The sequence below is a fragment of the Gorilla gorilla genome, chromosome 20 (assembly GCF_029281585.2).
Source record: "Gorilla gorilla gorilla isolate KB3781 chromosome 20, NHGRI_mGorGor1-v2.1_pri, whole genome shotgun sequence".
NCBI lineage: Eukaryota > Metazoa > Chordata > Mammalia > Primates > Hominidae > Gorilla > Gorilla gorilla.
Window position 1 is genome coordinate 14,346,164 of NC_073244.2, and position 27,164 is coordinate 14,373,327.

At 54.5% G+C, this 27,164-nt stretch overlaps 2 protein-coding genes across 9 annotated transcripts in view; one reads left to right on the forward strand and one right to left on the reverse strand.

The window, feature by feature from the left end:
- The window catches only part of HNRNPM (heterogeneous nuclear ribonucleoprotein M), a 44,441-nt gene extending 33,137 nt beyond the window's left edge, over positions 1 to 11,304 (forward strand). For 4 of the 8 annotated variants that reach the window (XM_019015188.4, XM_004059930.5, XM_063700943.1 and 1 more), the window contains 4 exons: positions 5,333 to 5,386; positions 7,787 to 8,589; positions 9,208 to 9,259; positions 10,881 to 11,304. In XM_019015188.4, the coding sequence (XP_018870733.1) occupies positions 5,333 to 5,386; positions 7,787 to 8,589; positions 9,208 to 9,259; positions 10,881 to 11,044 (1,073 nt within the window). In that variant the 3' untranslated portion in view covers positions 11,045 to 11,304. The remainder of the gene's footprint in view (positions 1 to 5,332; positions 5,387 to 7,786; positions 8,590 to 9,207; positions 9,260 to 10,880) is intronic. The other 4 variants (XM_063700945.1, XM_063700942.1, XM_063700944.1 and 1 more) reach the window with 1 other exon arrangement.
- Positions 11,305 to 12,240: 936 nt separating this feature from the next.
- PRAM1 (PML-RARA regulated adaptor molecule 1) lies at positions 12,241 to 25,526 on the reverse strand. Its single transcript, XM_019016563.4, has 10 exons — positions 24,766 to 25,526; positions 20,396 to 21,980; positions 20,243 to 20,309; positions 19,801 to 19,877; positions 13,284 to 13,341; positions 13,071 to 13,179; positions 12,780 to 12,942; positions 12,662 to 12,695; positions 12,524 to 12,558; positions 12,241 to 12,412 (listed from the first exon to the last, which is right to left on the reverse strand). The coding sequence occupies exons 1-10, from the start codon at positions 24,766 to 24,768 to the stop codon at positions 12,375 to 12,377; spliced, it is 2,169 nt and encodes a 722-aa protein (XP_018872108.3). The 5' UTR covers positions 24,769 to 25,526; the 3' UTR covers positions 12,241 to 12,374.
- Positions 25,527 to 27,164: the final 1,638 nt, after the last annotated feature.

Sequence of the window (27,164 nt, forward strand, 5' to 3'; positions counted from 1 at the left end):
AGGCTTCTGTATTAGAGGATGGGCTTTTGCACTGGATTTGAGTCCCAGCCTTTGCCTCACCTCTCACCAGCATGTGACCTTGGTCAAGTTACTAAATTGTGTGAGCCTGTTTCTTTGTAAAGCGGTAGTGGTGGTGGAGGGTAACAGGCGTGCGTGGCATGGTTGTGAAGAGTTGATGGAATTATACACAAAGCCTTTGGGGTAGGGCATGTGTTGAGTGCCCAGTAGGTGGTACCTTCTGCAGCCTACGTTTGATTTAGCTGCACTGCAGGGGACCTCTTGGTTACTGTGGAAGCGAATGCTTGGTATACCCAGTATGTGTGGTTTGTGTGGCTGTAATGGAAGTTGTTCGTTGGTCCTTGATGGACTAATGTTAGGTAGGTTGTTCAGGCATTCAGTTGCAGTGACTTTGTTTTTTAGGGAATAAAGAATGAATAATGGTTTCCTGCAGAAGAGTTAAACATGCTGACTTGGTGGTGGCTGTCGTGTGTATACATTTTGTTTTGTTTTTGATGTCTCAGACACAGTGGTATTCCTGGAAAGGCCTAGGGTGATTTTTCCACAGAGATGGAGCGTGGCATGGGTGGAGGACTTGAAAGAGACCTTGCCAGGAAGGAGATGGGGATATCTCGAAGCTTTGGAGAGCCTCTTGGCAGAGGAATGAGTAAGAAGGCCCTGTGGGCCTCAGTGGCTGGGGTCCGCCCTCTGGGGTGCAGGCTGCCAGGGTTTACCTGATGTCCCTGCTCTCTTAGAGTCAGCTGGTTTTTTTTAAGCTTTTAAAAAAGATGTTGTTTTAGAGCTAGGTAAAAAATGTAGGTCTTTTAGTGTTTTATTGCTATATCAGTAGCATTATTTGTCTTTAAGTCTTTTCAGATGGCTTTTTAAAAAATTGGCATAAGGTTGTGCAGGCTGTGGGAATGGAAACTGCTGCGTGCACTTGACTTTCTGGCTCCCTAGGCCTGGAGCGTGTTTCAAGGCCCTGCTAATTGGGGCAGGAGTTTCCTTACCCCAGGGTGCTGTGGTGTCCAGTCCAGTTAGCAGGATGGAGTGAGTTGTGCACTTGCTGATGCCTTTGAAAGAGGCATCTAGACTGACTAGAGAGGCTTTCTAAAGTTGGAAGGTCTTGAGTATTTAGGCCTATCTGTATGCAGAGAAATTATTTTTTCAGTTTTGGTTAGGTGGCAGAGCAATTTCCTCCTCTTCTTTCTTTCTTTCTTTTTTTTTTTTTTTTCAAGACAGAGTCTCACTTTGTTGCCCAGGCTGGAGTGCAGTGGTGCGATCTCAGCTCACTGCGGCCTCCACCTCCCGGTTTCAAGTGGTTCTCCTGCTTCAGCCTCTTGAGTAGCTGGGACTGCAGGGGCGCGCCACCACACCCAGCTAATTTTCTTGTATTTTTAATGAGATAGGGTTTCACTGTGTTGGCCAGGCTGGTCTTGAGTCCTGACCTCAAGTGATCCACCTGCCTCTGCCTCCCAAAGTGCTAGGATTACAGGTGTGAGCCATCACGCCAGGTCTGTTGATGTCCATTGTATATTAGCTGTATTCTTCAAATTTATGAAGGCCGTAGAAAGGTGGTCATCAGATTCATCCTTCAGCTCATCAGAGGGGCAAGATTCTTTTTTAAGACAGTCTCGCCCTGTCATCTGGGCTGGAGTGCAGTGGGTATGATCTCACTGTAGCAGGCTGAAGCAATCCTCCTACCTCTGCCTCTGAGTGGCTAGGAACACAGGCACATGCCACCATGCCCAGCTAATTTATTTTTTTGTAGAGACAGAGTCTCTGTATGTTGCCCAGGCTTATCACAAATTCCTGGGCTCAAGTGATCCTCCCGCCTTGGCCTCCCAAGGTGCTGGGGTTATAGGCAACAGCCACTATGCCTGGCCAGCGGTGTATTTTTTTTAAAAAAAATTTTTTTTTTTTTTTTTTTGCGACAGAGTCTCACTCTATTGCCCAGGCTGGAGCGCAGTGGCGCAATCTTGGCTCACTGCAAGCTCTGCCCCTCCAGGTTCAAGTAATTCTCTGCCTCAGCCTCCAGAGTAGCTGGGATTACAGGCGCGTGCCACCATGTCCGGCTAATTTTTTGTATTTTTGTAGAGATGGGGTTTCACCATCTTGGCCAGGCTGGTCTTGAACTCCTGACCTCGTGATTCACACGCCTTGGCCTCCCAAAGTGCTGGGATTACAGGCATGAGCCACCGCACCCGGCCAAAAAAATATTTTAAAACTTACTGGCCGGGCGCGGTGGCTCATGCCTGTATTCCCAGCACTTTGGGAGGCCGAGGCTGGTGAATCACGAGGTTAGGAGTTCAAGACCAGCCTGGCCAATGTGGTGAAACCCCCGTCTCTACTAAAAATATAAAAATTAGCCGGGCATGGTGGCGGGTGCCTGTAATCCCAGCTACTCGGGAGGCTGAGGCAGAGAATTGCTTGAACCTGGGAGGCGGAGGTTGCAGTGAGCCGAGGTCACACCACTGCACTCCAGCCTGGGTGACAGAGTGAGACTCCATCTCAAAAAAAAAAAAAAAAAAATTAAAACTTACTGTCATTTGCTTGCAAATACTAATTTGTGGATAGCTATGGCAAGAATAGATGGCATGTGGCTGGGCAGGTGGATCACAAGGTTAGGAGTTTGAGACCAGCCTGGCCAACATGGTGAAACCCGTCTCTACTACAAACACAAAAAATTTAGCCGGGCGTGGTGGTGCATGCTGTAATCCCAGCTATTCAGGAGGCTGAGGCAGAATTGCTTGAACCTGGGAGGTAGAGGTTGCAGTGAGCCGAGATGACACGACTGCACTCTAGCCTGGGTGACAGAGTGAGACTCTGTCTCAAAATTAAAAAAAAAAAGGCATCTTTACTTCTGTAGGAACTTTTTCTTGATAAGAGCCTTCAGCTTCTTGCCACTCTGCGGCACCTCTCGCCTAATTCCGCTTTCTGGAGTGGCACAGAGAGGTGGATGTGGGCTTCTTGCCTTTGAGGTCACTTCATGTGGCCACAGGAAACTGTTCCTGTCCTGACCAGCAGGGCGCCACCTCTCCCGCTGCGGTTACACCTTCTTTCTGATTGGGACTGTGCGATCTCTGTCCCGGAATTCCCTGCTGCCGCTGTGATCAGACCTACATGAGTAAGGTGATCTCGTCGGGTTCTCAGAGTGGTTGGGTTGGTTTTTCAAGATTCAATTCTTGACCTCTTTCCCATGTCCTTTGCCATGAGAGGTGAACCATTGTGGTGCTCCTTTCCATAGTGCTTTCCTACTCGGTGCCCCTTCCTGTGCCTAGGCAGTAGATCTTTGCACTCCTTTGTGCAAACAGCCGTACTTGCTGCTTCAAAAATTTGGATAGGCCTGTGGTCTTTGACCTTCAAGGATGAGGTGTAGCTGAGGCGATACTAAAGGTGACTTGGGACATCGCCAGAGGTCTGTGCATCCAAGTGGCCTAGTGAGGACGCTGATGGAGACATGGGTTGCCAGACGCTGCTCTAGATGCTGCTGCTCAGGGCATCGGCTCTGCTAGGGGGCTCAGCGGGCTTGGCACAGGCAGCAGGTGTGCGCAGATAGAGCGGCTGGCGGCGGCGGGTGCAGGTCTCTGTGAGGCAGGGGAGGAACATGGGCAGAACAGGCTCCAGTTGTGGTCTGTGGGGAGGCCTGTGAATGCCGATGGGAGAATTCCGCCATTCTCTGCAAATCAGTGGCATGTTGGTTGAAAGCTTTTGCAGCTGTCTTGCAGGTGTGTTAGTTGGAAGCTTGATCTAGTTCGGGGGTGTGCATGGGAGAATATAGTCATGGGTTCTCAGTTGGTTTCTGTTTGGGTCAGTAAAGCCCCTTATCCTTCTTTTCCACTTAATACTAGAGACAGAAACTTAAAAACCGTGGTTTCAGGCTGCCAAAAAGCCTAAAACAGAACAAAGCAAAGTAAGACGTGTTGGACGAGCTTGGTCTAGGTGCTGGAAAGCCAGCCTCGGCTCAGGCATGCCGGGCAGGATCGCAGGCGTCCTGGGAGAATGAGCTGTACCTGCTGGTAGACTGAAGTCTGTGTCTCTTGGTTCTTGGTGAACTTTCCCACCTTGTCCCACAGCAGTTAGTTGGGATATAAGAAGCAGCTGTGTGGGGTGCAGGTGTTTTTTTTGTTGTTTGGTGTTTTTTTTTTTTTTTTTTCCTTTGAGACAGAGTCTCACTCTGTTGCCCAGGCTGGAGTGCAGTGGCACGATCTCGGCTCACTGCAACCTCTGCCTCCGGGGTTCAAGCGATTCTCCCACCTCAGCCTCCTGAGTAACTGGGATTACAGGAACCTGCCATCATACCCAGCTAATTTTTGTATTTTTAGTAGAGACGGGGTTTCACCATGTTGGCCAGGCTGATCCTGACCTCAGGTGATCCACCCGCCTTGGCTTCCCAAAGTGCTGGGATTACAGGCATGAGCCACTGCGCGGCTGGGGGACAGGTTTTAATGGCTTTGTGGCCATGGTCATAAAGCGAAATGTGCCTCGTGGCTAATGTCCAAGTTGCTGAGCATATACTTTGAGACCAGAGCGGGTGGGTACAAGTGTCTTCTACATAGCAAAAGATGGACCAGAAGCTTGGAAAGGTAATGCTATGATAGCATCAGACAAACCTTAAAGAGGTGTGGGTGCGCCGTGGGCAAGTGAGCAGCAGCACTGTGTTTGGGATACTTGGTGGGGGGTGCATTTAGGTATTTTCCTGAAACCTTATCTGTTGCCTAGTCACAGCACACCCAGCTTATTTCAGGCAGGGCTGTCATGCTCAAGGATTTCCGCGCAGAGCTCATTTGTTAGCGTTGAGGTTGTCCGTGGAGCTGCAGCTTTAATTTGCTCTATGATAATGAGAGGTGCCTCTGGGTGGATAAATGTGGGCTCCAAGTGGGTGATGCTGGGCGGTCTTCTGAACAAGAAGTTGGCTGTGGTGGGGGTGGGGGCTTACTTTCCAGCTCAGGTGAGGCAAGGAAGCCTCAGTCCTGAGAGCCTGGACCAGCTTTAGAAAACTGCCGCTGAGCGAGACCCGATGGCCCCCTTCTTGCTCTGGCTCTCAGTTCATGAATGAATATGACTCCTGTCTCTGCTGGGTGCATTCGCAGGTGACCCCACACGCTGGGCCTCAGACTCTGGAGCTACGTGGGGTCTTGGCATCCTGACCCAGCATCAAGGACTCTCCTAGTTCTCTGTAAAATGATCTTGTCTGTGCGTGTGTTTCTCAAACCCCTTTCCCTTTATCTTGTCATTTTTATTAGTAGTATTTCTACTCTGGAATCTGTAATGAGCACATTTCTATTGCCATAGAGAAATTTGGCTAATTTTTTTTTCTTCCTGATTTCCTTAGAAATCCTAAGTAATGCACTGAAGAGAGGAGAGATCATTGCAAAGCAGGGAGGAGGTAGGAACCGCTTAGTTTGATGTTTTGTTTTTTTTAGAACAGGCTGTTACCACTGGGGACTGTAGAGCTTAGTGGTGAGAAGCGCGGGTTCTGACAAAGACTGCCCGGGGTGGGAGCAACTCTGCCTTTTTCTAGCTGTGTGACGTTTGGCAAGTCACTGAACCTCTCTGTTTCTCATACCACTCATTTGTAAAATGGGGGTGTAATAGTACCTGCCTCAGGGATGCTGTGGAGAGTGAATGCATGTGAAAGAGTGCTTCCGCACGTGCTGTGCACAGGCCGACCATCCTCATTGTTAGAGTACCCCTCATTTGTGGGTTTTGTTTTCCACATTATAAATTCCTAAAAGTAAATATATTTTCCTTAGACTTGATGATAAGACTGAAAGCACACCACCCAACATGTAATAAATGCTTGTACAACAGATAAATGTACTCATTAGGAAAATATGAAGAAAGTATGGTCTGAAGCCCCATCGCCCAGTGATGACTGCCGGAAACATTTTGTTCTGAATCTTTCATTCATACACAGCTTTATGGATACGGAGAACAAAATGTACTTTTTGAGCATTTTTGGAGACAGTCTCGCTCTGTCTCCCAGTCTGGAGTGCCGTGGTGCAGTCTCTGCTCACTTGCGGCCTCGACTTCCCAGGCCTAAGCGATTCTCCCACCTTAGCCTCCCAAGTAGCTGGGACTACAGGCGTGTGCCACCTAGTTTGGCTAATTTTTTGATTTTTTTTGTAGAGATGGCATTTTGACATGTTACCCAGGCTTATCTCAAACTCCTGGCCTCAAGTGACCTGCATACCTCCAGAGTGCTGGGATGACAGATGTGAGCCACCACACCTGGCCCAAATGTACTTTTTCAGCCTGATTTTCCCTCTGAGTATCTTGGCATCTCACCTCCTGACTTCTGTGTTGGGCTGGCTCTGGAGCTCCACACTGGTACCATTTCCTCCCATTTCTTTCTTTTTCTTTTTTTTTTTTTTTTTGAGAGACGGAGTCTCACTCTGTCACCCAGGCTAGAGTGCAGTGGCACGATCTTGGTTCACTGTGACCTCCGTCTCCTGGGTTCAAGTGATTCTCCTGCCTCAGCCTCCCATGTAGCTGGGACTACTGGCACACGCCACCACACCCAGCTAATTTTTGCAATTTTAGTAGAGATGGGGTTTCACCATGTTGGCCAGGCTGGTTGCGAACTCCTGACCTTGTTCCGCCCGCCTTGGCCTCCCAAAGTACTGGGATTACAGGCATGAGCCACCACACCCAGCCACCCCACCTCATTTCTGATGCCTTTGGGCAAAGTGCCCGTTCTCGCTAGGTTCCTTATACCGTGGGGAAGCTGTGAGACATCTCCCCTCTGAAAGTCACACATTCTTAGAGTCGGGCCTGCTTTTGGCCGCTCACTGTGTGCTGTGCAGCTAGAGAAGCAGGCGCGGTGTGGCCAGTTACAGAGCCAGTTAGAGAAACTGCCCAGTTTCCTCTTGAATTGGTATCTTTGACTAGGCTGCTTGGGTCGGTCACAGGCTGGCTCTGGGCTGATGGCCACTCTCAGAGGCAAGCGACAGGGTTTCGGGGAGGAGCCCCAAACTCGGCATGTGGAAAGGGGTGGCCTTGCTGACGGAGCCAGATCCTGCTTTCCAGAGTTGCAAGCACCACGGGTGGGGGCGTCCCTTTGTTCTGCTGACTGACCCCCAGCCGCTACCAGAGCCCACTCTGCAGTGCCATCAACATCTTCTTTCCAAAGCCAGCAAGTCATTTGGTTTCCCTGACAATAGGGTCCCCGAAAGTGGCCAGCTGTGTGCATTCGTACACAGAGGATCTCTCGGTGTGTGTTTTTTTGACCTCTGCTTGATGGTGTGGCCGAAAATCCTTTCTCTGTGCCCTGGGAGCGCTGAGGAAGTGCAGCCAGAGTGGCCCCCAGCAGAGCATCCTAGAGGGACAGGCTGGGAGGGGAAGGTGGGAGTGACTCTGACTTGTCTCCACATAACTCCTGTTCATTACCCTGGGTGGCCCTCTGAGTTGGGGGTGTCCATGCCTCCCCCTGGAGCATTTCTCAGTGTCTGCTGATGGAGAAACCTCAGATGTCTCAGGAATTGACATCCATGGTTCACAAAGCTTGTCACAGACACTAGCACCTCACAGACACACATACAGGGGTGTTCTTTAGAAGTTGTGTTACGGAAATCTCAGCTGTGGCATAGAGCAGAGAGAATGCTGGGAGGCCCCCATGTGCCCACCACCCAGCTGTAGCTGTTGTCAACATTTGAGGGGTGTCTTAATGGTAAATTATGGTGGGCCTTTACCCCTGATCCATGCCCATGAGCTGAAGTGGTCTGGCATGTTGTGCACACGCACACTCAAGTTCTTAACACCCACCTGTGTTTTGTGTCCGTTTCAGGTGGAGGTGGAGGAAGCGTCCCTGGGATCGAGAGGATGGGTCCTGGCATTGACCGCCTCGGGGGTGCCGGCATGGAGCGCATGGGCGCGGGCCTGGGCCACGGCATGGATCGCGTGGGCTCCGAGATCGAGCGCATGGGCCTGGTCATGGACCGCATGGGCTCCGTGGAGCGCATGGGCTCCGGCATTGAGCGCATGGGCCCGCTGGGCCTCGACCACATGGCCTCCAGCATTGAGCGCATGGGCCAGACCATGGAGCGCATCGGCTCTGGCGTGGAGCGCATGGGTGCCGGCATGGGCTTCGGCCTTGAGCGCATGGCCGCTCCCATCGACCGTGTGGGCCAGACCATTGAGCGCATGGGCTCTGGCGTGGAGCGCATGGGCCCTGCCATCGAGCGCATGGGCCTGAGCATGGAGCGCATGGTGCCCGCAGGTATGGGGGCTGGCCTGGAGCGCATGGGCCCCGTGATGGATCGCATGGCCACCGGCCTGGAGCGCATGGGCGCCAACAACCTGGAGCGGATGGGCCTGGAGCGCATGGGCGCCAACAGCCTCGAGCGCATGGGCCTGGAGCGCATGGGCGCCAACAGCCTCGAGCGCATGGGCCCCGCCATGGGCCCGGCCCTGGGCGCTGGCATTGAGCGCATGGGCCTGGCCATGGGTGGCGGTGGCGGTGCCAGCTTTGACCGTGCCATTGAGATGGAGCGTGGCAACTTTGGAGGAAGCTTCGCAGGTTCCTTTGGTGGAGCTGGAGGCCATGCTCCTGGGGTGGCCAGGAAGGCCTGCCAGATATTTGTGAGAAATGTAAGTGGCTCTTGGGGAACTTCTTGGTGGTGGTGAGCATGAGGGGACAGGGGAGGCAAAGATCAGCAGGATGAAATCAGAGGTGGCGCCCTTCAAAGGGGACCACACCTCCTTGCCACTGTCCCAAACGTTTTATGCTAGTGGGACAAGTAAGGAATGTGAAAACTGTGGGTTCTGGAAGAGCCTGGGCTTCTCCACTGTGCTAGAATATGGAGCAGACGCTGAGCTCAGAGACTCCAGTTTCTGATAGCTTGGCTTGAAGAGGCACTGTGTGTTGCACGATGATCCAGGGAAAGAAGTGGCTGTAACGGAATTATTTTCCCCAGCTCAGCCACCCTTAGCCACTGTTTAGTGACTGTGGGCTGTGCACTGCAGGCCTGAGTGTCTAATCCTGCACGGTGCTCCCACAGGCAGAGCCCCAGGGAGGGAGCTGGCTGTGCCGCTTCACAGCCTTGTCCCACATGGATCTATTAGTTTCCTGCTGATCGCCTCAGTCTGAAGGGCAGCCAGCTTCTCGGTATAGTAAGAAATCTAGCATGGCCCTCAGAGCCAGCTGCAAGGCGTGCCTTAGGATTTGGTTTAATCACACATCAGTCTCCCTTTTCTTCTCCCCTTCAGCTGCCATTCGATTTCACATGGAAGATGCTAAAGGACAAATTCAACGAGTGCGGTAAGTGTTGGGAACGGCTTTGTAGGTGCTTCCCTCATGCTTGTTGGTGACGCAGCTGAGTCAGCAGCAAAACCTCCCTCCCAGCTCCCTCCATCGGCTCAGGACCCATGGCCTTGCCATGTTCTGCCCACGCCAGTGCTCAGGCAGGTTGTTGAGTGTCCTGTGATGTGTCACATGTTTTTCAGCTGTGTTCTCATTTCATCCTTATTTCCTTTTTTCTTCCTTTTTGAGTCTTTGAAACAAGGTGGTAGTGTCCCCATTTCACAGATGAGTCAGGCAGAGTCTTCCTTCTGAGGTCACCTGGCTTCTAGGTGGCAAGGCTAAATAAATACATCCCAGACGAGGTCGCTTTCCCCTCAGCACGGCTGGTGTGGGGCCTCGGAGAGAACACTTAGCCCAACAGGTGCCATGGGGAGGCGGTGCAGGCTGTGGGCACACAGCAGCTCCTGTGAGGGTGAGGCTAAGGTCTTGTGGTTTCCTGGCACATCGGGCAACTCTTCTGGAGGGCTCTGTCTGTGGCTGAAAGCAAGTTGTCTTCCTTCCCTGCCCTCCAGGGTGAGCCCCCACCCCTCATGCACCACGTCTGTTCTTTTTAGCTAGAGGGGCCTGAGCTAGAGGTCTGGACAGCTGCTTCTGCACTGTCCTCCCGCTTCCTGTTTCAGCAGTGGCTCCAATTTCACCACCATTGCTGCTTCTCCATGGTTCTTGGGGCAAGCCGTTGAGTCATGATCTGCTTCTTTGCTCCATTCTTCACCTCTTTTCCCACTCCTGAGTTTCCACGTTGTAGCTAGATATTCTGAAAAGGCCAGTGGGATCACAGCACCCCCAGCCCCCACTTTTGCAATGCCTGGAGCGGCCCTGTGCCTTCAAGAGGAAGTCCAGACTCACAAGCCCCTTAAAGACCTGGTCCCATCCTCCTCCATCTCCCTCCTGTCCCAGAACCTGAGCGGCAAGTGCTGCACGTGTCCCGCAATGCTCTCCTGTGAGCCATTACTGGCAAGTCGTCTTTCTGGTGAATTTCTGTGTAAGCTCACTCAGAACGTGCCCCTGAGGACCCCTCCACCCTACCTGCCCTGGGCCCTCTCTTAGGCACTGAGTTCCCACCTCTGGCATTGTGGCCCTACCACCTTTGGTACTCCTGGAGTAGAGCCTTTGCCCTCTAGGGCTCTGTCCACGGCGTTGACACATATCTGGATGCTTAATGGGTGCTCAAATGAATAAGTGAGACCTGCTGGCTTTCATTTGGACAGTACAGACGTGTCCATTGGATTGCGGATGGCTTTGTAACCAGGGGCAGTGGCTTATCAAAAATGAAGACTTTGTAAAATATATGGGCAACTTTCTGCCTATAAAGCTGGCTTTACACTGCGCCTTCTTTTTTGAACTTCCTGAAGCGTAAAGGCGTGCATTGAATCCGCCAGGAAGGCTTTTCATGGAGCAGGGGCAGGCTCTGTTAGCAGAAGAATGGCAGTATGGCTGAGGGGGCCGTAGTCATTGGTTCTCGCCATTGTATTCTGAGCCTTTGTGCTCTAGGCTTCAGGGCCTCTCCTTTTTGACTCTGTCCACCAAAATCTAACAAAATCGGGACTGAGTGTGGTCTCTTCTTCCCTCCCTGTTCCAGGCCACGTGCTGTACGCCGACATCAAGATGGAGAATGGGAAGTCCAAGGGGTGTGGTGTGGTTAAGTTCGAGTCGCCAGAGGTGGCCGAGAGAGCCTGCCGGATGATGAATGGCATGAAGCTGAGTGGCCGAGAGATTGATGTTCGAATTGATAGAAACGCTTAAGCAGTTGCCTTTTTTAAACATCGATACGAGACCTCTGAATTTGTATTTTTTCTTGTTAACCATTTTAATTTGTTGGCTGGATGTATAAAGATGTTTAAAAAATTCAGTTGCTTTTTGGGGTAATTTGAATTACTTTTTTAATGACTGGGGTTCCATTTGACTGTTTGCATTGAGATTGCAATGTGCGCAATTTTTTTTGTAGTTGTGGCATCTTGTTGACATCGAATATGACTTTGATAATAAATACCGGTTCCTGAAAACAGCCTGCTTGTGTGTGCTGTGTGGGCAACCACGCGAGGTGTGGGGAGCTGGGGTCACTCGAGCTTCCAGTCCAAGGAGCAGGGATCTCATCCCCTCTCTTGCTTGTCTGAGGCCCCAGGGGTGGGTGCCTGCCCACAGATGGGGGGAGACTCTTCCCTGGAAACTGCCTTCCTGTGGGCTGTAATCCCCCGGCTGATAACGGAGCATTTGGCTGTTTAGAGCCTTCTGAGGCCAGGCGCGGTGGTTCATGGCTGTAGTCCCAGCTACTCAGGAGGCTGAGGCAGGAGAATCGCTCGAACCCAGGAGGCGGAGGTTGCAGTGAGCGAGATTGTGCCACTGCCCTCCAGCCTGGGCAACAGAGTGAGACTCTGTCTCCAAAAAAAAAAAAAAAAATGCCTCCCGAAAGCTATCCTGTCTCCCTCTTGTGAAGTTAACGCCCTGGGGCACAGGCCCTGCCTGAGTCAGGCTTGTTCTCTGGCTTTTTTGTTTCCTGCTGAAACAGACCAAACTGTGTGCCACCTTCCATGTGTGTTCAGTCCTGCCAGAGGCTCAGGCCAAATCTGATACCTGGGCTCTGTCAGAATTGGGTATAGGCCCCACCCCTTCCCCCAGTGAAGCGCCCTCAGGATCCACTCAGGCCAAGCAGGTGTGCATACCTGGCAAGGAGGCCTGGCTGCTGCTGTTCTGTTGGCTGTGGAGGGGCACGTCCTGCCCGGCTGCCTGGCTGGCAGCACATGCTGTTCTGATCACCCGGAGCCCCCCTTGCTCACCAGCTTCTTGCCACCCTTTTCTCCCCCCTGGCTTTTATCCCTGAGGGGTGAGACCATGGCAGGGTGACCCCAGACACACCCCCTTTTGTGTTTGGTCAGGGGGTTCCTGTGCCTTTGCTCCACTGTGTGCCAATCAGGAGGGAAAGAAAAGACAAGAAGCAGGGACTGCTTTAAACTGGTGCTTTATGTGGCCAGGTACAAGCCTGGGCAGCTCTGTGACTTTCCCACGCCGGGATCCAGGGCTCCTGGGTGAGCAGGTGCTGGGCTGGCTGGCTGTCCTGGCCCCACGCCTACCGGTCTTACTGTCCCAGGGGGAGTGGTTGGTTTTCCAGGGGGTCTGCCGAGGAAGCGTGACTTCCATGGACCCCTCTCCCCAGAAGCCCAATAGTGAGCAGCGCCCCCGGGGAATTGCCAGGGTCCCTCCAGCCCTCCCAGAGTGTCCACGTACCGCAGAAGTCGACATCATCGTACACCTCCGTCTCCCTGGCAGGGCACAGTTGGGTCAGCAAGGGGCACCGTGGCCCATTCCCCCCACCCTGCACCACACACCCCGCACTCCCCCACCACGGTCAGGGCTGGCACTCACAGGGGCAGGAGCGCTGTTCTGGGCACGTAGCCATCTGTGGAGAGAGTGGGCATGGTGGGTTCTGAGGCCCAGGGTGGCGGCGGGGACCTCCCGGGGCTGCGGGGCCGGGCGCACTCACATTTGCCTTTGGGGTCCCGGCACAGCATCTCCTCATTGCTGGTGAACTCGATCACCTCCAGGATCTCCCCGCGCCGGATCCCGAGGTGCTTGCCACCCCCACGACGTGTCTTAGCGTTGGGGTCGATCATCATCTTCGTGTGAACCACGATCTCCCCTTCAAACTGGGGCGCGAGATGTTAGGGCCTCTGCTTGTGCTGCCGCCCTTGGGCCCGTCTTCTTTCTGAGCCTGGGATCGGTGGGACCCTGGTCTCCACCCTGCCAGGACTCCTGCTTAGCTCAGAGGCCTCACCTTGAACTTCTTCCGGAACTCCCTCTCGGCCTTCTCTGCCTTCCTCAGCTGCTTCAGCAACTTTGGGTCCATGGGTGGCAACTGCTGTGGCTGGGGATCCTTCTCCTTCCTGATAACCCCCACCAAGGAATTGTGTGCTCGTGAGCAAGTTGTGCTCCTCTGGGGGTTCCTGGAGCTCGCACCCCGTCTGCCCACCCCCTCTGCCCATGGCACCTGAGCGCTGGGTCTTGTGGTGGCCTCCTGGCGGCTTGCTGAACTGAGGGCGCTTCATCTGGGGACAATCAGGACTCCGAGTCAAGGCAGGGCCCGCCGGCTCAGCCTTTACCCTGGTAGCTGTTTTTCGTTTGTTTTTGTGTTTTTGTTTTGAGACGAAGTCCTGCTCTGTCACCCAGGCTGGAGTGCAATGGCACAATCTCGGCTCACTGCAACCTTCGCCTTCTGGGTTCAAGCGATTCTCCTACCTCAGGCTCCCGAGTAGCTGGGATTACAGGTGTCCATCACCACACCTGGCTGATTTTTGTATTTTTAATACAGACAGGTTTCACCATGTGGGCCAGGCTGGTCTTGAACTCCTGACCTCAGGCAATCCACTCGCCTCGGCCTCCTAAAGTGCTGGGATTACAGGCGTGAGCAGGTGGCTGGATCTTGAGTAAGGCCTCCCTGTGTCAGTTCTGAGGACTCCCCAAATCCCACCAGTTCCCCTCCCAAACCTCTCCCTGCCCACCTTCTTCCGCAAGCCTTTCTCAGGGGTCATGGGTTCTTCTTGCCTTCCATTCCCTTAACTCCTGCCACGTGCTCAGCGTGGTGGGAACTGCTGGGCCACGCCCCTCATGGCAGCCCTCTCAGCAACCTTGTTCATGCCAGTAGACGCCACTGTCATGCCCAACTTGTCCACAAGGAAATAAAGGCTCAGAGAGGTCAAGCAAACTGCCCAAGGTCACCCAGCTGGTAAATGGTAGAGGCAGGATTTATCTGTAGGCTTTGAGGCCATTTCACTTCTGCCTCCTAGAGCAAGTTGGGTCTAGGGTTCTTTTTTATTTTTTGAGACGGAGTTTTGCTCTTGTTGCCCAGGCTAGAGTGTGCAATGGCGTGATCTCAGCTCACTGCAACCTCCACCTCCTGGGTTCAAGCGATTCTCCTCCCTCAACCTCCCAAGTAGGTGGGGTTACAGGCACATGCCACCACACCTGGCTAATTTTTTGTATTTTTAGTAGAGACGGGGTTTCACCATGTTGGCCAGGCTGGTCTCAAACTCCTGACCTCAGATGATCCACCCGCCTCGGCCTCCCAAAGTGCTGGGATTATAGGCGTGAGCCACCGTGCCTAGCTGTTTTTTTTTTTTTTTTTTTTTTTTTTTTGAGACGGAGTTTCATTCTTGTTGCCCAGGCTGGAGTGCAATGGCATGATCTCAGCTCACTGCAACCTCTGCCTCCTGGGTTCAAGCGAATCTCCTGCCTCAGCATCCTGAGTAGCTGGGATTATAAGCACCCACTGCCACGCCCAGCTGATTTTTGTATTTTTAGTACAGATGAGGTTTTGTCATGTTGGCCAGGCTGGTCTCTAACTCCTGACCTCAGGTGATGCCCCTGCCTCAGCCTCCCAAAGTGCTGGGATTACAGGCCTGAGCCACCGCACCCGGTGGGTTCTAGGGTTCTACTGTAATGAGATGTGGGTGAAAAACTAAGGCAGAAGGGAGGATGAGGAGAGGCTGGCCCATGGCTACAAAGTTACAGTTAGGAAGAAGAAATTGGGTGTTCCATTGCACAGGAGGGCAATGATAGTTGACAGTAAAATATCGTGGCCAGGCATGGTGGCTCATGCCTGTAATCCCAGCACTTTGGGAGGCCAAGTCGGCGGATCACTTGAGGTCAGGAGTTCAACAGCAGCCTGGCCAACATGGTGAAACCCTGTCTCTACTAAAAATACAAAAATTAGACGGGTGTGGTGGTGGGCGCCCGTAATGCCAGCTACTCAGGAGGCTGAGGCAGGAGAATCGCCGGAACCCGGGAGCTGGAGGTTGCAGTGAGTCAAGATGGCGCCGCTGCACTCCAGCCTGGGTGACAGACCAGGACCCTGTCTCAAAATAGTAAATAAAAATAATTTTTAAAAGATGCTGCTAGGGTAAGCATCCTGGACTGGTGACTGATGATGAGACTCTGGACTGAGGGATCTCCCATGGTGCCAGTCTCCCTGTGCCACTTCCTGGCAAATGACCAGGCTCCCAAGTCAGAGCCCTGCTGGCCAAGGAATTGGCTTCAGGTGGGAGCCCCAGGAACCCCGATGAGTGAAAGATCCAGAACCCAGAGCCCCAGCATGTCCTTTCCGAATGGCTCAAAGCATCCCGCCGGACATTTCAGGCCTGTAGTCCCTCCAAGCAGCCCAAGGAGCAGCACCTGAATCGTGCCCGCCAGATACCAGGCATGGCCATCCACAGTCTCACCCGGAACACACAGCCCCTCCAGCTGCTCCTGCCTCTCAGAGGCTTCCCCGGCCGTGAGCAGTCACTCCACCAGGAGCGAACCTGACCTTGGCACTCCAGGGTCCCTGCAAACCCGCCACATTAGAGCACCTCTTGGCACCGCCATGCAGGCAGCCCCGGTTCATCCACAGCTGACCCTGAGCAGGCCTCTGCCCGCCTTCCCCGCATGGCCAGCTCAGATCCTGGGAAAGGCTGGGCTCTCCCCACCTGCAGAGGAGCCCCCTGCCTTTCAGGAACCTCTGCAGTGGAGCTGCCACTGCTCCAAGTAAGGCAGACAGTGGGAAAGGGGAGTCCAGAGTCCTGGCCCCAAGAGACCTAAGCTGCCTTTGAGAAGCTGCACCCACGGTGAGAAGCCCACGCCACTCCTGAGAAGCGGGGGATCCAGGGAAGTGGGACCTTTTTTTTTTTTTCTTTTTTTCTTGAGACAGGGTCTTGTTCTGTTGCCCAGGCTGGAGTGCAGAGGTGTAATCTTGGCTCATTGCAGCCTCCATCTCCTGGGTTCAAGCGACCCTCCCACCTCAGCCTCCCCAGAAGCTGGGACTACAGGTGTGCAACACCATGTCCAACTAATTTTTGTATTTTTAGTAGAGACGGGGTTTCACCATGTTGGCCAGGCTGGTCTCGAACTCCCGACCTCAACTGATCCGCCTGCCTCCACCTCCCAAAGAACTGGGATTTTAGGCATGAGCCACCACGCCCGGCCCCTTTTTTCTTTTTTCATATCAGAACCTCAAATGACTGGCAAGGAAGGGGGAGAAGGTTATTTGGTGACAGGAACAATGGGCCAAGGGTGGGGACTGTATGAAGTTTGAGGAGAGGGAGATGATCCTAGCCTCGGAAGAGGTGGGGGATTCCAGCAGGGCTTCTGGGAGTGGGCGGAGGCAGGCTGTCACTAGCCCAGGCTCTCAGCAGCCCCACTCCTGGCCATCCGCATCCCCAACGGTGGCCCCCAGACCCAAGCCACAGAGCCTCCCCTAGAGCGGAAGCAGGAGGGGCCCCACCAGGAAGCTGTGTGCTCACAGGGAGGTGTTGCAAGAAGCTCAGGGAGAAAGCCCAGGAGGAGCAGAGGGGGCCTCTCTGCCCCAGGCCCTTTGAGGCTGTCAGGGAGAGCAGGAGCACCTTAGAAGCTCAAGCTCTGACTCCTGCTGAAAGCCCTGCCACAGATCCAGCTCGTGGACCAGCTGTGCAAGCCAGGGCAAGCCCCGTCCCAGAGCCTCAACCTTGCGTACCTATTTTTTTTTCTTTTTTTTTTTGAGATGGAGTCTCACTCTGTCACCCAGGCTGGAGTGCAAATGGCAGGATCTCAGCTTACTGCAACCTCTGCCTCCCAGGTTCAAGCGATTCTCCTGCCTCAGCCTCCCAAGTAGCTGGGATTACAGGCGCCTGCTACCACACCCAGCTAATTTTTTGTATTTTTAGTAGAGACGGGTTTTCACTATGTTGGCCAGGCTGGTCTTGAACTCTTGACATCAGGCAATCCACCCGCCTCGGCCTCCCAAAGTTCTGGGATTACAGGCGTGAGCCACTGCGCCTGGCCTTTTTTTTTTTTTCAACTGAGACAGACAGAGTCTCACTCTGTCACCCAGGCTGGAGTGCAGCGGCGCCATGTCGGCTCACTGCAACCTCCGCCTCCCGGGTTCAAGGAATTCTCCCACCTCAGCCTTCCGAATAGCTGGGATTACAGATGCGTGCCACCATGCCCGACTCATTTTTTTTTTTTTGAGATTGAGTCTCACTCTGTCGCCCAAGCTGGAGTCCAATGGCATGATCTTGGCTCACTGCAACCCTTCCTTCCCAGGTTCACACGATTCTCCTGCCTCAGCTTCTCTAGTAGCTGGGACTACAAGCAGGCACCACCACACCTGGCGAATTTTTGTATTTTTAGTAGAGATGGGGTTTCTCCATGTTGTTCAGGCTGGTCTTGAACTCCTGACCTCAGGTGATCCACCCACCTCGGCCTCCCAAAGTGCTGGGATTACAGGCATGAGCCACCACGCCCGGCCCCAGCTAGTTTTTGTATTTTTAGTAGAGATGGGTTTTTGCCATGCGGGCCAGGCTGGTCTGGAACTCCTGACCTCAAGTGATCCACCCGCCGGACCTCCCAAACTGCTGGGATTACAGGTGTGAGCTGCCACGCCGGGCCAGCCTTGTGCATCTGTAAAATGGGGATGCATCGCCTTACTGCCTTGTGGGGATTTGGGAGTGGAGGGTACAGATTTAGGGACAGGCAGGCAAGGTGCTTGCCTGGAAGCTGCTTGTGTTTTCATGAAGGCATTAACTTCTTTGGGGTGGAGGGTACAGATTTAAGGACAGATTTAGGGACATGCAGGGAGTGGAGGGTACAGATTTAGGGACAGGCAGGCAAGGTGCCTTGCCTGGAAGCTGCTTGTGTTTTCATGAAGGCATTAACTGTGGAGCTGGGCAGGAGGTACGGGCCTGCTCCCTATTCACCCAGCACAAACTTCTAAGAAACCTTTGGCAGCCTCCCTCCCCTGCCACTGCCACACCTGCCTGCAGGCCACACCTCCCCCTGAGTTTCAGGCCCAAGTTCTGCCTGGACATCCCCTCAGTTACCTTGAACACAACAGGTCTAAGTAAATCAGGCCGGGTGCGGTGGCTCACGCCTGATATCTCAGCGCTTTGGTAGGCTGAGGCAGGCGGATCACGAGGTCAGGAGTTCAAGGCCAGCCTGGCCAATGTAGTGAAACCCCAGCTCTACTAAAAATACAAAAATTAACTAGGCGTGGTGGTGGGCGCCTGTAATCCCAGCTACTTGGGAGGCTGAGGCAGGATAATCTCTTGAATCCAAGAGGCAGAGGTTGCAGTGAGCCGAGATGGCACCACTACACTCCAGCCTGGGCGATAACAGAGCGAGACTGTGTCTCCAAAAAAATAAAAAATAAAAATATAAGGCCGGGTGCGGTGGCTCATGACTGTAATCCCAGCACTTGTGGAGGCTAAGGTGGGTGGATCGTTTGAGGTCAGGAGCTTGAGACCAGCCTAGCCAACATGGTGAAACACCATATCTACTAAAAATACAAAAATTAGCTGGGCTTGGTGGCACGTGCCTGTAATCCCAGCTACTCCAGAGGGTGGGACAGGAGAATCGCTTGAACACGGAAGGCAGAGGTTGCAGTTAGCCAAGATCACGGCACTGCACTCCAGTCTGGGCAACAGAGCGAGCCTCCATCTCAAACAAAAAACCAAACGAATACATAAATAAATAAAATAAATAAATAAATAAGGGCCAGGCGTGGTGGCTCATGCCTGTAATCCCAGCACTTTGGGAGGCCAAGGCGGGTGGATCACGAGGTCAGGAGATCGAGACCACGGTGAAACCCCATCTCTACTAAAAATACAAAAAATTAGCTGGGCGCGGTGGCGGGTGCCTGTAGTCCCAGCTACTGGGGAGGCTGAGGCAGGACAATGGTGTGAACCCGGGAGGCAGAGCTTGCAGTGAGCTGAGATTGCTCCACTGCACTACAGCCTGGGTGACAGAGCGAGACTCCATCTCAAAAAATAAATAAATAAATGGATGGATGGATGGATGGATGGATGGAACCTAACATCTTGTCGTCAACCCAGGGGTGGCTCTGTCATGCCCTTGGGTGCTAGGCTTGAAACTTCCCTGCTTTATATACCACCAAGTCCTGCTTTTTTTTTTTTTTTTTTTTTTTTTTTAGACAGGGTGTTTGCTGCCCAGGCTGGAGTACAGTGGTGCAGTCACAGCCTCACTGCAGTCTGCAGTCTCGACCTCCTGGACTCAAGCAATCCTCTTGTCTCAGCATCCCAAATAGCTGGGACTACAGACGCTTGTCATGCCTGGCTGATTTTTAAGTTTTTTTGTAGAGATGAGGTCTTGCTCTGTGGCCCAGACTGGTCTGGAATCTTGGGCTTATGCGATCCTCCTGCCTTGGCCTCACAAAGCCCTGGGATTGGCTCAAACGATCCTCCTGCCTCGGGCTCCCAAAGCTCTGGGATTACGGGCATGAGCCACCGCACCCGGCCTGATGCTTGCTTTTGATTACTGAATTCGCCCACTGCTCCCACATCTCCTGCTGCCAACCTGGGCCACACCTCTGCCTACAACAGCCTTCTCACTGGTCCTTCGCCTCTGGGCTCCCCTTATGTAGTTCCACCCAGCAGGAGCCAGCAGGTCCTAAAATGTTACTTGCTCTTACACCAGGAGCATGGCAGAAAATGGCCTTGCCCTGAATGTTTTGCAGGGACTCGGGCAGGCCACCAACAAACCTCTGCCCTTGGGGCTGGGGCTGGAGTCATCTCTGGGTTCCACGTCGTCATACAGCTCGTAGATCTCATCTGGGACCCTGCGGGGATACCTGAGATGAGGCCTCTTTTTTTTTTTTTTGAGACGGAGTTTTTCTCTGTTGCCCAGGCTGGAGTGCAGGGGCATGATCTCGGGCTCACTGCAGCCTCCACCTCCCAGGTTCAAGCGATTCTCCTGCCTCAGCCTCCCAAGTAGCTGGGATTACAGGTGCCCCCCACCACACCGGGCTAATTTTTGTATTTTTAGTAGACGGGGTTTCACCACGTTGGCCAGGCTGTTGTCGAACTCCTGACTTCAGGAGATCCGCCCACTTCAGCCTCCCGAAGTTCTGGGAGCTCCAGGCCGAGATGAGGCCTCTTTGAGCCCCACAATCCGCACCCACCTCCGCTTCCTCCCCACACTCACTGCGGGATGTCTTCAGGCTGTCGGTCCTGGAAGTGGAGCCCAGCGGCCGAGCTGGTCCTCCGTAGATCTGTGGGGTAGAGAGTGCGGCAGGGAAGCCGGCACTGCCTGGGACCTCAGCCCCCGCTCCTGCCGGTGCCGCCCGCCCTCACCCACCTATGGATGCTGCAGAGGGTCTCCGAAAGCTCTGCATATCCACGGGCCCCGGGGGCAGCGGGGGCTTGGCTGGAGGGGGTCCCAGGCTGCTGGCAGGGGGCAGAGGCCTCCGCCGGGGTGGATGGCTGGGTCTGAGGCCTGGCCTGGCCCCTCCACTGTGAACCAGGCCTCCTGACCTCCAGCGAGGTGTCCCAGCGGCTCCAAACCCAGGGCTGAGCGGGTGCCGGGAGCTGAAGCCGGCCACGGCCGCAGGCAGTGAGCTCTCGGAAGCGGAGCTGGGGAGTGGAGGCTTTCGAGGGAGATCACCGAAGAACTCAGGCTGCGGGTGTCTCTTGAGGACAGCGCTGGGCTCAGGCTGTGAGAACTTGCGGGGTGGCCCCCGGCGCTCCGGCTGCAGCAGCTTCCTGGGGAGTGAGTTGAACTCGGGCTCTGAGGAGGTCCTGGGGAGGCCGCCCAGCTCGGGCTGCGGGGGCTTCTTGGAGAGCGCTTTGAATTCGGCCGGCCGCGGCCTCTTGGGAAGCACGCTGACTTCGGGCTCTGAGGAGGTCCTGGTGAGGTCCCCAAGCTCAGGCTGCGGAGGCTTCTTGGGAAAGTCACTCAGCGGAGGCTGGGAGGCCTTTTTGGGAAAGGCGCTGGAGTCGCGCTTCGGCTCGCTGGACTGAGGCTTCCAGAGGGGAGTCTGAGCGGCCTCGCTGAACTCAGGCTGCGGCACGGACTTCTTAGGGAGGCCACCGACCTGAGGCTGCGGAGGCTTTTTGGGGTACACGTTGAACTCAGGCTGCGCAGGCTTCTTGGGAAAGGTACTCAACTCAGGCTGCGGGGACCTCGGGGTAGCCTCACCGGCCTCGGGTTGCCAGAGCTTCCTGGGGAATGCTCCGGATTTGGGTTCGGAGGGGGGTCTGGCGGGGTGACTGAGTTCGTCGGGCTGCAGGGGTTTCCGGGCCGGCGCACCAGGCTCCGGCAGCGAGGCCGTCAAAGGGGCCTCACCGACCTCAGGCTGCAGGGGCTTCCTTGGAAATGGAGTGGCCTCCAGCTGTGGGAACTTCTTGGAGAGGTCACTCAACTCCAGTTTGGACGGCTTCTTGGGGAGGTCAGTGACCTCAGGCGGCGGGGGCTTCTTGGGGACGTTTGTGACCTCAGGCGGCGGGGGCTTCTTGGGGAGGTCAGTGACCTCAGGCGGCGGGGGCTTCTTGGGGAGGTCAGTGACCTCAGGCGGCGGGGGCTTCTTGGGGAGGTCAGTGACCTCAGGTGGCGGGGGCTTCTTGGGGAGGTCACTGACCTCAGGCGGCGGGGGCTTCTTGGGGAGGTCAGTGAACTGAGGCGGCAGGAGCTTCTTAGGGAGGTCAGTGAACTCAGGCGGCGGGGGCTTCTTGGGGAGGTCAGTGAACTGAGGCTGCGGGGGCTTCAAGGACACTGCACCAAACTCAGGCAGCGGGGCCTTCTTGGGGTGCTCGCTTAGCTCAGGCTGGGAGAACTTCTTGAGTTTACTGAACTCAGGCTTCGGGGGTTTTTTGGGCAGGTCGCTGGGCTCCGGCTGAGAGGCCTGGAACTTTGCTTTGATGCTCCGGAAGTCCTGATGGCTCTCCTAGGAGACACAGAGCCAATGAGGCAGGGGCTCAAACACACAGAAGGGGCATGGAAGGATGGGCCTGGGGGACCCTCAGGCACAGCCCACAACCACCACCCCTGCGCCCAGGCCCGGTCGGCCCTCAGCTCTTTCCCAGGAGCCCCCATGGATCCTAGGATCCTGGGACCCACACCCCTCCCTACTTCTCCATTTAGTGATGATTCCACACCCAACCTCCTCTGGCAGCACTGGAACTCCTGACATCCCTCCTGCAGCCTCCAGTCCCACAGCCCTCCCCCCATGGGTGGTACCCCACCCCCCCAGCATCCTTGACCCCCTCGTTCTTTCACCCTTCCCGCTGCATGTCTCCAGTCTCGTTCCATTGCCCAGGCTGGAGTGCAGTGGTGCAATCATAGCTCACTGCAGCTTGCAACTCCTGGGCTCCAATGATTCCCCCAGCCTCGGCCTCCCCAATAGCTGGGATTACAGGCTTGAGCCGCCACGCCCAGGCCCCCAGTCCCTTCTGTGCTAATTTCAAAACACATCCGGAATCCAACCACTTCTCACTGCCTTCACCACTGTCACCCCAGGAGGTAGTGGGAGGCAGTGTCTGCCCTCCCCCAACCAATTGCCTGGATTATTCTAACAAGCCCTTCCCTGGGCCACTGCCTACCCCCTTCCCTGGTCAGTTCCCCCCATGGCAGCTGGAGGGAGAAGCCTGTTGAACCCTGAGTCTGTTTGTGTCCCTCTGCTCAAAACTCGGCAGTGCTTCCTCATGTCCCCACAGTTCAAGCTAAATGCCTCATAAAAGCCTGGGCGAACCAGCCTCCCTACCCAGCCACCTTCTCCTCCCTGCACCCTGAACACTTCCCTCCGACCTCGGGGCCTCTGCCCTGTCCCTGACCCAGGACATGTCTCTGCACCGCCTGGGTCTCTCCTCTTCCTCCTCCCAGCGTCTGTTCTCATATTTTCTTATTAGAGAGGCCATCCAAGGCCACCCTATTTGTTTATTTTTATTTTTTGAGATGGAGTCTTGCTCTGTCACCCAGACTGGAGTGCAATGGCGCGATCTCGGCTCACTGCAATCTCCACCTCCCAGGTTCAAATGATTCTCGTGCCTCAGCCGCCCAAGTAGCTGGGATTACAGGCACTCGCCACCACACCTGGCTAATTTTTGTATTTTAACTAGAGACAAGGTTTCACCATGTTGGCCAAGCTGGTCTCAAACGACCTCAGGTGATCCACCCTCCACCCGCCTCAGCCTCCCAAAGTGCTAGGATTACAGGTGTGAGCCACCGTGCCCAACCTAGCTCACCCTATTTTTTTCTTTCTTTCTTTCTTTCTTTTTTTTTTTGAGACGGAGTCTCACTCTGTCACCCAGGTTGGAGTGCAGTGGCAAAATCTCGGCTCACTGCAACCTCCGCCTCCTGGGTTCAAGCGATTCTCAGCCTCCTGAGTAGCTGGGATCACAGGTGTCTGCCACGACGCCTGGCTAATTTTTTTTGTATTTTTAATGGAAACGGGGGTTTTACCATGTTGGCCAGGCCGGTCTCGAACTCCTGACCTCAAGTGATCCACCCACCTCGGCCTCCCAAAGTGCATGAGCCATCACACCTGGCCTAGACCACCCTATTTTAAATGGATCACCCCATCCCACTACTGCCCTGCATTCAGCATGCATGATTTTCTCCATCGTACCCACCCCTACGTATTATACTATTTTACATTGTTTTTAATGTGTCTTGATTTTTTTTTTTTTTTTTTGGTCTCTCTACACCACAACTTCCCTCAGTTCCTCAGCCTCTGCAAGGCAGAGACTTGGCTCATTCATTGCTGTCTTCTCAGGGCCTGGAATATGGTAGGTGCTCAGTAAATATTTGCTGAAATAAACAATATTCAGGCAGCACAAAGACAGCCATGTACTCAGCCTGACCATCAGGAAAACACAAGAGATGCCTGGAGACGGCCATGCGGTCCCTCTCACACCGTCTCTGACATGCGGGCTGATGGTCAGGAATGCTCACAGTTGACAGTGCCTGAGAGGATTGGTGCAGACACCGTGGGCACAGGCGCTGTCTCCTGCATACCCAGCTGTCCCAGCTGCCCTCCTAGCTGGCCCTGCAACCACTCCTCACAGAGGTAGGCAGATTCACAAGAAGGCCAGGCCTCCTTAGTCCTACAAACGCCCCTTTCACCTGTGGTCAAGGAGATTGAGGGAGGGAAAGGGCAGAAACGTGTGGCCTTTGCCTCCTGCATGTGCCTCACTTTCCCCATCCAGAGGACCAGAGACCAGGATTGCTCCTTGGAAAGGCAGCGATTCCCACCTGGGGCCTGAAGTGCCCCTGTCGAAGCCGGGAGTGGTTTGAAGGAAGTGCTCCCGGGCGACCACAGGGCTAGATAAGTCAGGGTTAGCAGGTCACAACTTGGGTGACTGGACGGGGGAGGGTCATGACCCAGTTTGTCGCCCCGCAGGAAAGCACTGCTCTCACCCCAACAGCCCGTTCCCACATGGCTGCTCATGTTGACCTGGGGAGACGGGAGTTGTCCCCCGGGGGAGTCCCATCTGTCCCCCTCGCAGTCCCAACCTGAGCCTGAACCCCAAGGAGCCCGCGCTGTCCTGGGGTGTGCCTGGTGGCCGCCTACCTCGCGTCCTTTTTGCCGACCTTTCCCGTTTCCCAGATGTCTTTCGCAGCCACCCCCCCGCCCCCCCACCCGCCCCTCCACAGGTGGATCCTATCCTTCCGGGAACATCTGTGTCCCTTGCTTCCCAGCCAGTGAGGCACAGGCCTCTCCCAGCACTCACCATGGCTGCAGGCAGGTGATGGGCCACGGGATGAGTGGGACCCGAGCTGGGGCCGCTGCCTTCAGGAAGTGACTGTGGCTTCTGCTCCACGGTCAGCACACAGGGTGGGGGCTGCTAGAGGTGGGGCGGGGGAGGGCAGAGGAGGAAGGGAAGGAGGTGGGGAGGCTCCAGTCTGTCTCCAGATCCTGCCAGCCACTTCTTTTTTTTTGAGACTGAGTCTTGCTCGTCGCCCAGGCTGGAGTGCCATGGTGCCATCTCGGCTCACTGCAACCTCTGCCTCCCGGGTTCAGGCAATTCTTTTGCATCAACCTCCTGAGTAGCTGGGATTACAGGCATGCACCACCGCTCCTGGCTACTTTTTGTATCTTTAGTAGAGAAGGGGTTTCACCATGTTGGGCAGGCTGGTCTCAAACTCCTGACCTCAAGGGATCAGTCCGCCTCGGCCTACCAAAGTGCTGGGATTACAGGTGTGAGCCACTGCCCCTGACCCCTGCCGGGCACTTCTATTTCCCTTGAATTCCTGTCCTGCCTGCTACTGTCCCAAGCTTGGGGCATTGGTTGCCCGCATGTTCCTAACATGGTCACTAGTTTCTTTCTTTTCTTTTTTTTTTGAGACGGGGTCTCACTTTGTTGCCCAGGCTGGAGTGTAATGGCGCAATCTCGACTCACTGCAACCTCCGCCTCCCAGGTTCAAGCAATTGTCCTGCCTCAGTCTCCTGAGTAGCTGGAATTACATGCATGTGCCACCACTCCCGGCTAATTTTTTGTATTTTTAGTAGAGACGAGGTTTCACCATGTTGGTCAGGCTGGTCTCAAACTCCCAACCTCAGATGATCTGCCCGCCTCGGCCTCCCAAAGTGCTGGGACTACAGGCGTGAGCAACCGCGCCTGGCCAACTAGTTTCTTACTCTCTGTAGTCCCCATCATTCCTACTACTTTGGTGTCCCCATCTCTGGACTCCAGGGAGGACTCCATGCCAGGCCCTGGTGACCTCCTGGGCTAGAGAGCCACAGGATGGGGAGATCTCAGCAGATCAGGGGTACGGACAGCTCTGGGGTTTAGGAGGCTCCTGGGGAGGCCCAGAGGCCCAGGACGCGGGGGCCCATGTGACCGGGTGAGGCCTCTGCTGTCTGCCCTGGTTGGCTCATCCGCCTTCCTCATTTCAACACTTCCATAAAATCCAATTCCCGGCTCTGAGCAGGACTCACTTGTTCTGGGGCAGATATCACAGGCCATGGATGCCCCAGGCTGCCGCCCTGGGTAGAAAGCTCAGCTGGTACAGCAGATTTGGGGGTCGGTGGGTGAGTGGTGTCAAAGGCCTTGCACCTGGGCCATGCACGGTGGCTCATGCCTGTAATCCTAACACTTTGGGAGGCTGAGGCAGGAGGATCACTTGAGCCCAGGAGTTCAAGACCAGCTTGGGCAATGTAGCAAGACTCCATCTCTACAAAAAATATAAAATTAGCCAGGTGTGATGGTGCACGCCTGTGGTCCCAGCTGCTTGGGAGGCTGGGGTGGGAGAATCACTTGAACCCAGAAGGCGGAGGTTGCAGAGTCAAGATCACGCCACTGTACTCCATGCTGGGTGACAGAGAGAGACTCCATCTCAAAAAAAAAAAAAAAAAAAGGCTTTGCAGTTCTGGAGGAGTGAGGGGGTCTGAGGACCCGAGGACACACCAGATTCCCAGAGGTTAGAGGCAGTAGAGAGAAGAGGAACCAGGAGACAGAGACGGGCCAAGAGGGGGTGAAGGCAGTCACTTGTGGTGCTGAGGACTGGCCAGATAAGGACAAGCCCTGACCACAGAGCTCAGCCCACAGGAGATCAGTAATCTCCGTCACGGTAGACAAAGGGAGAAAACACCTGCTAAGAGAGTAGAGAGCCCTGGTTTTCAGTTTGAGCACATGTTGGAATCGCCTGAACAGTTAAAAAAAAAAAAAGAACCGGCGGTCGGGCAATGTGGCTCACGCCTGTAATCCCAGCACTTTGGGAGGCTGAGTCGGGTGGATCACCTGAGGTTGATCACCTGAGGTTGGGAGTTCAAGACCAGCCTGGGCAACATGGAGAAACCCCATCTCTACTAAAAATACAAAAATTAGCTTGGCGTGGTGGCGCATGCCTGTAATCCTGGCTACTTGGGAGGCTGAGGCAGGAGAATTGCTTGAACCCAGGAGGCGGAGGTTGCAGTGAGACGAGATGGCGCCACTGCACTCCAGTCTGGGTGACAGAGCAAAACTCCATCTAAAAAAAACAAACAAACCAAAAAACAGAACCTCCAAGAAACTCTGACTTAATCAGTATGGGGTGTGGCCCGAGCAAGTATTTTTAAAACATTAAAAAAAATTTTTTTTGAGACAGTCTTGCTCTGTCGCCCAGGCTGCCTCCCGGCTTCAAGTAGCTG